The sequence below is a fragment of the Cupressus sempervirens genome, chromosome 7, assembly GCF_028749045.1.
Source record: "Cupressus sempervirens isolate cs-2001-9-10 chromosome 7, ASM2874904v1, whole genome shotgun sequence".
NCBI lineage: Eukaryota > Viridiplantae > Streptophyta > Pinopsida > Cupressales > Cupressaceae > Cupressus > Cupressus sempervirens.
In genome coordinates this window covers 539,475,601-539,488,349 of record NC_143124.1, presented here as the reverse complement: position 1 = coordinate 539,488,349, position 12,749 = coordinate 539,475,601, and the positions used below count along the sequence as shown (strand labels likewise).

The following is a 12,749-nucleotide window of genomic DNA, read 5'->3' as shown; positions in this document are numbered from 1 at the left end:
ACTTCCGATTTATCATCATTTTCTATATACAGCTAAATATAAAATAAGTTCAGTGAATCTCTATAGTACTATTTTTGCAAATTCGAACTGTAAAGCATCTCTTCATTCATTTTCAATTTTTCCTTTTTTAGTTTGCCAATGGTTTTACCCTTTAACAATTCAGCAGAAAAAAAAACTTAATGTTATGCTACAAAATGCTATAGATCTCGAGAAAATTGTGTACACATGCATGGATGTGTGCGTATATATAATTCTTATTACTCATCACCTGACTTTGGATGGCGCAGATGTAGTATTTGCCCTTCAACATTGCTAACTGAAGCACCCTTTCCTAAAACCTTAGATGGCACTGCAAAAGTAGGCAGATTATCAATCACAATTTTCTAGATGGTATTAAAGTTTCAAATGATTATCAATCTGTTTCTCTAGCAATGTCTGAAACTGCATGCCAACATGGCTATGTATGTACAATTATTATATATTCCATGATTATGAGAAAAAGGAACTGAAGATACAAAAGAATTGGATGTGGATAACCTAGTAATCTAAGAGCAACGTCTTCAAAATTGACAACAAAATGAAACATTTCCTGAATATCTTGAAACTTAGTAGGAAAGAATTAAAGAGAAGTAAATAATAACGTAAATAACAAAGTATAACAGAGTTCAAAAATAGCAATATCCTAAACATTGACAACTAGAGTTTTTTTTCTAGACTTGCATGGACAGAGACAGTTACAAATACATATACAGAATAGATACAAATCCAGTTATTTTGCAAGGTCCACTTAATATGGATACAACATTATATATATATATATATATATATAAAATGCAGGTGGAGTGCTTTTCTGTTCTCACATTGAGGTGTTTTTGGATTCATAGTTTTGGGGGATTTATAATGATTTAGTCTCCTCATTTGTGGTCAAGAAATTTTGTATAAAAGAACAAACATGTAGAGAACCCCAATCGGTTCTAACTTCAAATTCTAGTGGTTTGACATTTTGTCAAACACTTATCATGCAAGCTCTGATACCACTGTAATATCCCACGCTAGGATACTGTTTCAAAATGCAAACTCTGATACCATTGTTAGAACCCCTGTTGGCTCTAGCTTGAGAAACACCAAATTGCTTTACCTTTTTAGATGTTTGACATTTTGTCAAACACTTTACAGGAAAGTTTTATCTTGCTGTCTTTTATTTCCAGATTGTTTTTTCTTTCTTTAAATGATTTTAAATGAGGTTTAAATGCTTGCAAATGATTGCTAGGAAATCCAGGTAAAGAATTGGAACACAAATGCAATCCTTTTTAACCATAAGAATGCATAAATATCATTTTTACATATTAAATGTGCATCTATGGCCAATAGATATTATTACAAACTATTGGTATGCAATCTAACTTATTAAATAGAGAACATGTAAATGTTGTTGGCATCTGATATAAAACAGCAGGAACAAATAAGTCGCCACGTCAAACTCCAATGTATGGCAGCCAATGGTATAGACGTTACTATTAGATGCAACGTTGCTACTGTAGGAAACCCAAACACAGCTCTATTAAGGAAATCCCAGCTTCTCACGAACCCCACGATATTTCTCAGAACTTGTCACTCAGTGTAGAATCCAATAGCAGATCAAATGTCAAATTGCAGCTCATGAACGCCTTCAAAGTAACAGTAGCAAATCACAGCAAATAATGTGATCAAAATGGTATACTTCAGCAACAATTCGTCAAACCTAGTATGCAGAATTAATTCTCAGACTCAGAACACAATTCGCTCTGTATTTCAAAAGCTTGAAGTGCCAACAAAATGGAGGAATCAAATCTCTCCTTCAGCCAATGTTGAAACCCTCATGAAATTCAGTCATAAAATGCAAATGATAAGAGATGAATAAATCAAAGTAGATGCTTGCTTTTATTACAATTAAAGCTAAAATCTTCTCCAACACACCAACAACTTCCATATACTTTTCACTTAAAATGCAAACTTTGCTTCTCGTGGCATATTTGAATTCGTAATAATATAAAATGATTATTATTTCCTCCAAAACTTTAATCAATTCCTTGGCATAAGCTTTGATGAATTAATTAAATAAATGGCCCCTTCTAACGGGTCATTTAATGATTTAATAATAATTTGGCCATAAAATAATAAGAACTCCCAAAATACTTATCCTTTAAATATGTCATCTGAAACAAAAGTCACACCTATTATTTCCCCATATGACCAAATGCACATTCCTAAAATAGAAAGGTTCTCTCTCAACCATCACCATACTTTCCATAAATAGTAGGTGGATGAAACTAAGCCCAAATGAAGTCCAATCTGAGTCAAATGAAGACCAAACTGGAACATACTGAATTGTGAAGAAGACATGACCCTCCCGTAACCGAACCTCTGCCCCAAAAAACCTTCTATCCACAATTATTAGCCTACGAGGATCACAATAATAAGCTAATCCCTCAAACTCTGATGCTAGCGAAAATGGGGACATTACAGAACAAGCTAAAATCTATTTCAATTAAGACAAAGGGTGAGGAACTGATTTCCCAGTTACCAATTAAAAAGGCATAGGGCGCAATTCTTTTAACACATGAATAAGGAGAAAATCTCCATTGCTTGAGAAATAATAGAGGATCATTGCCACGATATTCCATGCATTCATAGAGATCATTTAATCATCAAATACAAACTCATGGATAGTACCACATGCTATCAAAAATGTAACTATTCTCCTGTTATTAGATGATCCACTTTTTGTTTCCTTCAACAACATTGAAAGATATTGATGTTATGATGTGATTCAAAATTCAAACTAGTAAATAAATATTAAAATATCTTAGTTCTAACTTCTCAAAATGTTCAAAATATTTGTGAAAATATTATAAATCATTTTTCAAAAATATAATATATATTATAATGGGTTTTGTTTTTTTCTCTAATATGGTGTTGTATAGTGTAATTGATGCGGGAGCATCTTGCCTGTTTTCAATTTTCGTTTGCCTTGTTAGGTGATTTCTGAAAACTCTAATCTTGTTTTCGTGTGTAACAGTTATCAGTTCATGTTTCCTGACAATACGAAGACAGGAGGTTAGATAGATCATCAGTAGTTAAACACCTGATAAGTAGGAGATAATTTCCACAGCAAGTCAAATTGTGATGTGAATATCAGGATTTAACTGTGTGATTTTGAGTCAAACTCGATGACCCGTGTTTCGTGAGTAGTGATTCAACATGAATCCATCTCTCATGAAAATAAATGGAACATTTAGCACTCATTGGATCTAGGTGATGCTCACAAGGGTGAAGCACCGGGACTTCCCGGGAGGTCACCCATCCCAGTACTACTCCAGCCTGAGCGCACTTAACTACAGAGTTTCCTCCATAGTTAAACCCAAAGCTTGCAACCCCATTTGCCAACAGTTACAAGTGGGATCTTGGTAATTGAATAGATAGATTTGCATGTTTACTGGTTGAAAGGGAAGACAGATTGCCTTTGGGGAGAGAGTCAGGTAGAATAAAAGGAAGAAGAATGTATTGTTCTAAAAGAACAAACGAAAGGAAATTCTGCAGATCGACAGTAGAGAGCAGGGTTGTGATGTAAATAGAAGTTGGATAATTTTGGTAACTGAGATTTTATGTGTGTTCAATCTGATTCCTTGGGAGATCATATACATTGTAGTCCCATTACAGCGAGTTCTTACAGATTTGTATTTATTCCGTTCTTGTTCATTGTTTCTTTATGTAAGAGGTTGAGAGGACATTGAGTGTTCCCAAGTTTGTTCTGCGGTGTGAGGGAAGACCAATTCCAATGGAATTGTAAAGCCTCGTTCATGTGTCATTAAAGATTGTTATAAACTGATTCTGGCATTGTTCCTCTTAATTCCAATTCTATGCATTATGTTCTAATTATAAAGAAAAATGGTTTTTTATTAATAACATTCTATTTTCAAATTTACCTTCTAATCATAGTTTCTTATCGTTTATGTCTCTCCATAAGTTTATATATTTCTATTATCAACAAGGTTAGTATCCAAGTAGTACCAGAGCATTGAATTCATGGCTCTTTAAAATGTTCTTTGTGTACTGTGAGATTTTGTGGCCTTTGAGAGCAGAGTAATTTGGTTTGTGATTATGGGAATGTTGCCCTCAAGTGCTATCAGACCTTGTGTTCCTGAGCATACTGATTGATCGTTCAGTGTGAGGCAGTCAGGCACTAGGACCAGTGGACGAGTAGAGAGTGAAGTGGTTGGTTGAGAAAAGCTCAAAAGGATTGTTGCAAGGAGGAGAGAGTCCTGGACAATTGAGAGATAGCGCTACAAAAAGTGAATACAAGGAGGCACAAAAGATTGATTGTGATTGTAAGTACAGAGGGTTACAGTAGAAATAAGGATGGGAATTAGCATAAAAAAAGTTGTAAGAATTCTATCTTGGGATAAGTATTCCATTGGAGTGGAGAAAAGAAAACTCTGTGAAATGTTAGACATAATTGCAAGAAGAGTGGATGCACTGGAAAAGAATTGTTTCTCTAATCAAGTTGAAATTGAAGGCGATAGAAAGAAGTAGATAGTCCATACACAAAGGGGGCATGTCTCTTGGAAGGCATCAAAAGAACTCAAATAAAGAGATAAGTATAGAAATTGCAGCAGATAAGCATAAGGTTTAGATAGTGTCCAATGATACATAAAGGTCTTGTGTTTGATAAGGAATTGGATGAAGAAGAGGGGTTGCTTGGGGATGAGATAGAGAGGATTGAACAATTGTTTGGTGCAATAGCAAAGAAAATTGTAGCCACAGTAAATGAAGAGGATGAAGAAGATTACAAAGTGGTAGTAAATGTTGAAACTTTTAATTCCCCGAGGTTAGAAACTTCAGACATTGGTCACCTTGAAGATTGGATTAAAGATGGAGCTCAAAGTGATTCAAAGCTTGTTGATGGTGAAAATCCTATTTTGTGCTTTAGGGAAAAATATGTATTTGATAAGGAAAATGAGCAAATAGAGGCGTCATTCTGTTTGAAAGAACATCTTGGAGGAGATAGTACAGATTTGGTGAAGGATGTTGCAACAAAGATAGAAGGTGCAGATTTAATCGTGAAGGGTCCAATTGCAGATTTATTTAAGGATTTTGATGTCACTGGAAAACAAAACAAGTGGATAAATGATGATGAGGCATAATGATCGAAGTTTGAGCTTAACAAAGAAATCAGAAGGTAACAATATCAGCAGCAAGTGGAGAGTAAACAAATGCAGATGGAGAAACTCAGAAAGAGCAAATGCAAGCATAGAGCGTGTTTGGAGAGAGCACGACAAGGGATGCCCAGACAAGACAACTAGAAGAAGATGAGATAAGATTTTTTTTTAAATGTCCAACAAAAGACCAAGAAGGTTTAAGGGACTGGAAAGAGTACGACAAGGCTGCAACCAGCAGTGAGAGCACCAAATAGTGTATGCAAAAAGAACAAGGGAGAAAGCAAAATAACAAGGAAATGAGAAAAGCCTAAAAACTCCTCACAAAGGAGTAGTCTAGAATTGAATGAGAGGGTCTAGGGCGAGGAAGTGCCTCAGACCATCTCTAGGAGCTATTGGAGATAGGGTGATTGTGTCAAGTGTGTTGAGCATCTGCTCCGTTCCCCTAGTGAGAGGCACAGGAAAGAAGAAAGAGGTGATGAGCTGATCCGGAATCTGTCTCGATGGGAATAGTAGCTACAAAGTGTGATTCCAAAGCCACATGACCTCTTGGAGATAAAGAGTCAAACACCGCCGATCAGTGTATCTGAAAAAATGAAGAAAGGGACCCGCAATCTCTGAATAAGCAGTAAAACCTCCCCTTGAGCTCATAGTAGATGGGGCATTGGAAAACAAAATGGGTCTTAGATTCCACCTCCCCAAGGGGGCAGAGGCGGAAGATTCTATTGTGTATGTCAATATGGTGATCATGATTTCTTTTCTCCCTTTTTCTGGGACATTTGAAAATTAATTGCCCAACCCCATTCATCTTAATATTGACTATTGAGGACTTAATACAAAGTTATCAAAGTCAATTTAATATTAAAAGGGGGAGTCAATAAGAGACGAACTAGCAAAAGGACAAGGACGGGAATGGAAAATGAAGAGTCAAGCAGACGGAGATGAAAGATCAATAAGTTGTGTTTAAAAAGGAGAGGAGGAGCTCACTTCAGTATGCTTGGATATACATTTGGTTATTTGCTCGGATATTGATCTCTCTTGGAGAGTCAATTGGGAGCTTCAGCTTTCAGCTCGCTTGGATGACGAAAACCCACAAGATGGAAGACAGTGGACGAAAAACTATCGTAGTGGATGCGTCATTTCAGGTGTCTCACTTGCACTTCATTGCATCTCTTGTTTTAGCATCTCCAATCTGACTGTAATTCTGTTTTTAAGATTGGATTTTTTGGTGATAACAATAGTTATTGTATTGCTGATGTATAATGCAATAACAAACCTGAGATTATTGGAATCCGTTATATTGGATGAATTGCTGGTTATTTGTTGAATATTTGATTAAATCAATTGCAAGTATTTGTTGTTCATTATTTTGTGATTTTCATTTGAGAGTTTGAAGACAATACCCAGCCATGGTATTACACTGCACCTCTAGAGATCATGGTTATTTATTACGTAGAACTTTTCCGTACAAGGAATCTTCTTTTAGTTTCCAAAAGGAGCGTAACTCTAGAAAGTAAGGTGTCATTGTACCTCGACCCACTATGCTATGAGTTATTATGATGGTTTGTGGCCAAGAAAATCTCCAAGCACGTATCTTGCCTAAAACAATAATATCGCACATCACAAAAACTATCCAATGCTCTCACACTTCATAATATCTGTGCCACAACTCACTAAAATTCATAAGCCAAAGTAGTTGAAGTCTCTTCAACTAGCCTATATGATAAAACTAACAAATTCTAGTGTCCCTGACCAAACAACCTTAGAAAGCATGCAACTTCTATTTAATTATCTGCTTTATCTAACAATTATGCGATCATAACTTAAGATTAAGTGCTGATCACAATAACAAATGGTTGAGAATTACATACCAAAACCTCCATGGAATTATTACAGAAATGTGCATTTTTCAAATTTTGAAATGAAATCAATACAACAATTGACTCCACAATGCATGTTGATCAGCAGAAACTAATTAGGAGGAAACATCACACCTGGAATTTCACAAGCTTCAAGTTTTTCACAAGCTTCAAGTTGGTTGTCATTCACTCTTTTAAGAAAAATGAATTTGGTAATATTAGTAGTCCATTCCTATTTTCCTGTGGAGTAATATTCTAAAATAGGAAAAATACTGCATTCAAAATTTCAATTATTTTTTCATAAATTCAGGGTTATTTGTTCAAGAAAAGCATGAAATATGCGTAAGATGCTTTTGTAATAACAGGAAGCTATTTTAGAAGATTTGTGACAGCTAGGAAAGGAATATACGATAACATCCATATGGGATCCAATTGCACAATTGACATTTGTAATGGTGTATTTTAGCATGCAAGGTGAAGGAGTTCAAATATAAATTTATTTATTATTTTCCCACTAGATAGGATTGATTCAGACTTAAGCCATCTATAAATATTTGAAGTGCTGCATATGGAAGGATTTTTTTCCCAAATTATCTTTTCATTGTTTGAACAAGTGTTCATTCAAATATCTTGTAGATGGAAGTACATTCATTTCTTGGATCAAAAGACAAAACCTCTTTGGTTCAATAGAACAATGTAATGTCCCCAGCTAGGAATTTACCCTAAAATTCCCAATTAGAGTTTGGATTGTGCTTAGAAATGGCAATTATGAGTAGGAGATATTTTCCACAGCAAGTGAAAATGTGATATTGCTATAAGGATTTAGCTGTGTAGTTTTTGAGTCAAACTCATTGACCCATGTTTCATGAGTAGTGATTCACGTGAATGCATCTCTTATGAGGATAAATGGAACACTTAGCACTCATTAGATCTAGGTGATGCTTACAAAGGTGAAGCACTAGGACTTCTCGGGAGGTCACCCATCTAAGTACTACTCAAGCTTGAGCACACTTAACCACGGAGTTTCCTACATGGTTAAACTCACTCTTGCTTGCAACGTCATTTGGAAAACCTTCACCTGTTGTGCATTATGAACCATTCATTAGAAAGCCCCTCATGCCCATCAATTGATAAGTAGGAGATATTTCCCACAGCAAGTTAAATTGTGATATTGCTATTAGGATTTAACTGTGTAATTTTTGAGTCAAACTCATTGAACCATGTTTCATGAGTAGCAATTCACATGAATTCATCTCTCATAAAAAAAATGGAACACTAAGCACCATTTGATCTAGGTGATGCTCACAGAGGTGAAGCATCAAGACTTCCCAGGGGTCACCCATCTCAATACTACTTCAGCTTGAGTACCCTTAACTACGGAGTTTCCTCCATGGTTAAACCCACTTTGCTTGCAACACCATTTGCAAAACCTTCACCAAATATTGTGCCTTGTGAACCACTCATTAGAGAGCCCCTTAAGCTCCTCAATTGGTAAGTAGGAGATATTTTCCACAATAAGTCAAATTGTGATATTGCTATCTAGATTTAACTGTGTAGTTTTTGAGTCAAACTCATTAACACATGTTTCATGAGTAGTGATTCAAATGAATCCATCTCTCATGAGAATAAATGGAACACTTAGCACTCATTGGATCTAGGTGATGCTCACAAAGGTGTAGCACCAGGTCTTCCCGAGAGGTCACCCATCCCAGTCTTACTCCAGCTTGAGCGCTCTTAACTATGGAGTTTCCTCCATGGTTAAACCCACTCTGCTTGCAACCCCATTAACAAAACCTTCACCAAGTGTTCTATCTAATGAACCATTCATTAGAAAGCCCCTTAAGCTCATCAAGCTAGAGTAGTACTGGGAAAGAACGGCACCAATACCCTCACCAGAGGCATCACAATGCAACTCAAATGGCCTCGTAAAGTCTGGCAATGCTAACACTGGGCATGATGTCATGATCTGCTTGAACTTCTCAAAGCACTCTTGTGCCTGAGCAATCCACTCAAATGCACCCTTACAAGTCAAATTAGTAAGGGAATTTGCGTGTCGAGAAAAAACTACCACAAAACTGCAGTAGAATGCACACAACCCAATGAAACCTCTGCGGGTGTAATGCATACTAGGTATGAATTTTTGTGCCATGTTGAACCCAATTTCCCTATAGGCTAGCAGGACACTGCACTGATACCACTGTAAAAGCCCTATTGGCTCACACTATAGCAATGCTAAAGAATGTTTTCTTTTTCTTTTTTTTAATGAATTTTTTTGTTTTTGTTTTTTGGTCTTTTGAAAAATATATATTATTTTTTGTATTTTTAGGATATATAAATGCTCAAAATATAACATGAAAATGAAACTACTATCACTGTCAGCATAGTTCTTTGAATTGCACTTATAGAATTTGTAACTATTACAATAATAACTCTAGGATAAAAAACTAAAAAAAAACCTGTGAATGTGGATCACTTGCAGCAGAATAGGATGAATGATCCACGCCTGATGATAATCCATTTCAGTTACTAGATAGATCGCAGCTAGTATTAAGATGCACACTGCCTTCAAAATACCAAACATCGTCCTGAAGATTATAATGGCTTCACAGCTGCTAGAAACCCGTGCCACTCAATAACTATGAATGCAGCTTTCAAATACACCCTACCATGGCATTAATTTCCCACGTATAAGCGATTGTGGAATCAGTCCCAATCAGATCGCTCCAACAGTGAGCAAAACACTGCCCCAAAAGAGATAATAGCAGTCCCAATTTTGTCCTCCAATGGTTATGAAATGCAACAGCAAGCCAGCACTGTTAGACACCCAGGAATATAACAGATATCTCCCACAATCCTCAACTTCAGCAGTAAATATAACCCGCTAACCTTGGACGCCAACTTTCAGACTTAACAATGATCAAATTGTTATACAACAGCAACAATTTGGTAGCCAATTAAAATTAGTAATGCAACACAATTCACTGGCTCTCTTACCACCAACAGTTGATGGAGGAATCAGTCCTCTCAGAATTCCAATGCCAAAACCCTCAACAGTTCACAAAATATAAAAAATGCATAAGGCAAAGAGATGGGTCGATTTCCTTGAGGAAGTCTTTTTTTGATAACAAAATGACTTGAATCTTCTTCCTCACACTTCTCGTTAAATATGCTTCATCCACAAACTTTCAAATTAGAACCATGAAACAATAAAGTTATTCAATAAGATAAACTTAATAAATAACTTACAAAATAAACTCCATTAATTGACCCAATCAAACATTGAAGAAGCCAATCACCAAGTGCCTCAACTGCACTACTAAAACTGGGCCAAAACTGACTTACAGCAAGTCACTCAATTGAGACCCTAATAACATACTATCAGCTCATGAGAGTCGTGATGATGAACTGACACAGCCAAGCACTAGAGCTTATTGAAATGGGGATAAAATGGGGACATTACAATATAAAATCAAATCTTGTTTTTTTTTTGGCTCGGTAATAAGTGATTATATTAGATATTTAAAAAGAAATATAAATAGCATGTTGTTTGTGATTAATTGTTCCATATACACAATAGAGGTAATTCCCTTTTAAAAACATCCACCTTCAAACTAACCCTGAATCCGAAGAGCAAATACTATTAACAATACTAACAATGCATAGTCCTTGGCTACAAAATGGGACCTCCCTGCTACTTCTATCTCAAAACTATTGGCGCATTAGCTACGGAATGAGCTATTATATGCTATACAAACAAAAAGAGCTAAGAAGCTCACCCAAACCTGCCTTCTCAATCCCCTTGCATCTTCGCCTTCTTTGTCTTGCATGGTTCCACAATCACGAGGAACCCTCTAGGACAAACATACCACCACCCTACGTCACCCACTCTTCCTTCCACAAGCAGCAACACCACTCAACTTTGGCTTTGTCTACTTCCTTTCTCACCACATGCCCTAGTCAATTCCTCTACCTCTTTCTCATGCACATACTCCTTGAGAAATTCCCATATGTCATGAGCTTCATCAACCCTAATCTCTTTAGTCATAGTAGCACTCCAAACCAAAAATGGTTGGAAAGCACCCCTCATGCCATCCACCAGCTTCCGACTTTCCTTCATCACCCAAAATCTAGCTCAACGAATGCAAGGATCTACAACATTTTCCCTGTTCACTCCGGTTTCACCACTACCCTCATTATCCACAATGCTTCTTCCCTCAACCCGAGATACAAGGCCCAAGCAAAAGATGCAAATGCGATATTAAAATTACCCTTGTATCTATAATCTATTGTCATGAACTTTTCACCTAAAAGGACATCCAGAATCTAAAGAAATGTAGGCTACTTATACTTAAAATCCCTCTAAGCCTCTACCTAAAAATCTTCCCACAAAAAAGTCATTACATGGGCCATCTTCAAACTAAAATTGGCTTCCATTACTACCTCAACCTCGTTCCTTCACCTCAGCTATTTTGCAACTATGAAAGCGGCTATACAATAAAATTAGGGCATAATAATAATCCTCAATCTACTTATCTAGAAAGATCAAAACCCTTGAAAATCTTTCCACATAAATAATAATGCCTAAGATATCCCACTCACTTGACACTAATGTCATCCATCTTGCGGCGCTAGAGCAATGTTACACCTATCATTATTAGATGGGAAACAAAGAACGCCAGCACACGCGAAATAGTAGGCCTCACTCTCCCAAGGCAATAATTACATAGGATCAAATATTTGAAATTGAGCCCACTCCTAGTCATTCAAGCTTAATTTTACACTCCTATTTGAACATTTAGTCGATCTTCTTACCTCATTGAACCTCTTTCTATTCTAGCCAATCACCCTTCACTGATATAAATTCTTTCATGATCTCTTCCTCACCTATATTTGTCAGCCTGATTCCAAACTTCAACATAACAACAGCTTTAGAATTCCCCTCCCTCCTCACATGGGTAATACAGTAATTCTCAAATTCATCTAACATATGTCTTATAAGCTTCACATATTTATTCAAATACCATCCTTGAGAAGATCCATTTGATAAGGGTAGGATTATTACCATACAATCTCCCTCCAAATGTAGGTTCCTTATTCTAATATCTTTCGCCTTTTGTGCAAGTAAAACCACTTGTACATCTACCTCATTATTCATTCCCTCTATCAACCTCATAGCTCCTAAAGCCAAATTATTACCTTCCCAATCTCTAATGATGACGTTGGATCCACTAGGATCAAAATTGCCCTTTGACACCCCATCAAAGTCGATCTTTGTCCATCCGTGTTCTGGTCAATTCCATTTCATAGAAAGAGCATAATCATTGGAAGGATTATCCCTTCTAGACCCTTGAACAGACCTAAATTTATAATAATGCCACCTTGCCTATAGCTTCCTGTTGGCTGAAGAAAATACAACCTTGGCCAAATTCACTTGAGCTGCTAAACAACTAACAAGTTCTGAGATCACTCTCACCAACCTAGCCAAATATATGTGCAAAGGTTCATACTTATACTGGAAAACTCTTCTATTAGGCTCCTTCCAAAGCTCCCACAGCACTGTAGAGGGACATATATGCCAAACTCCAACAAATACTGACTTAAGTTCAAAAATTAACCAACTTTGTCCCCATTCACATAGCCTATTAAGCATTGGGCTTTGCCAATTCAATCTTGTCCTTGGAAATTTTATGCATTC

The 12,749-nt window shown here is 36.4% G+C and overlaps 1 protein-coding gene across 2 annotated transcripts in view; it reads right to left on the bottom strand.

The window, feature by feature from the left end:
- LOC149547892 (ribonuclease H2 subunit B) overlaps positions 1–12,749 on the bottom strand; it is a 288,765-nt gene that overhangs the window by 260,363 nt on the left and 15,653 nt on the right. For both annotated transcript variants that reach the window (XM_089791942.1, XM_089791944.1), the window contains exon 2: positions 269–349. In XM_089791942.1, the coding sequence (XP_089648068.1) occupies positions 269–349 (81 nt within the window). The remainder of the gene's footprint in view (positions 1–268; positions 350–12,749) is intronic.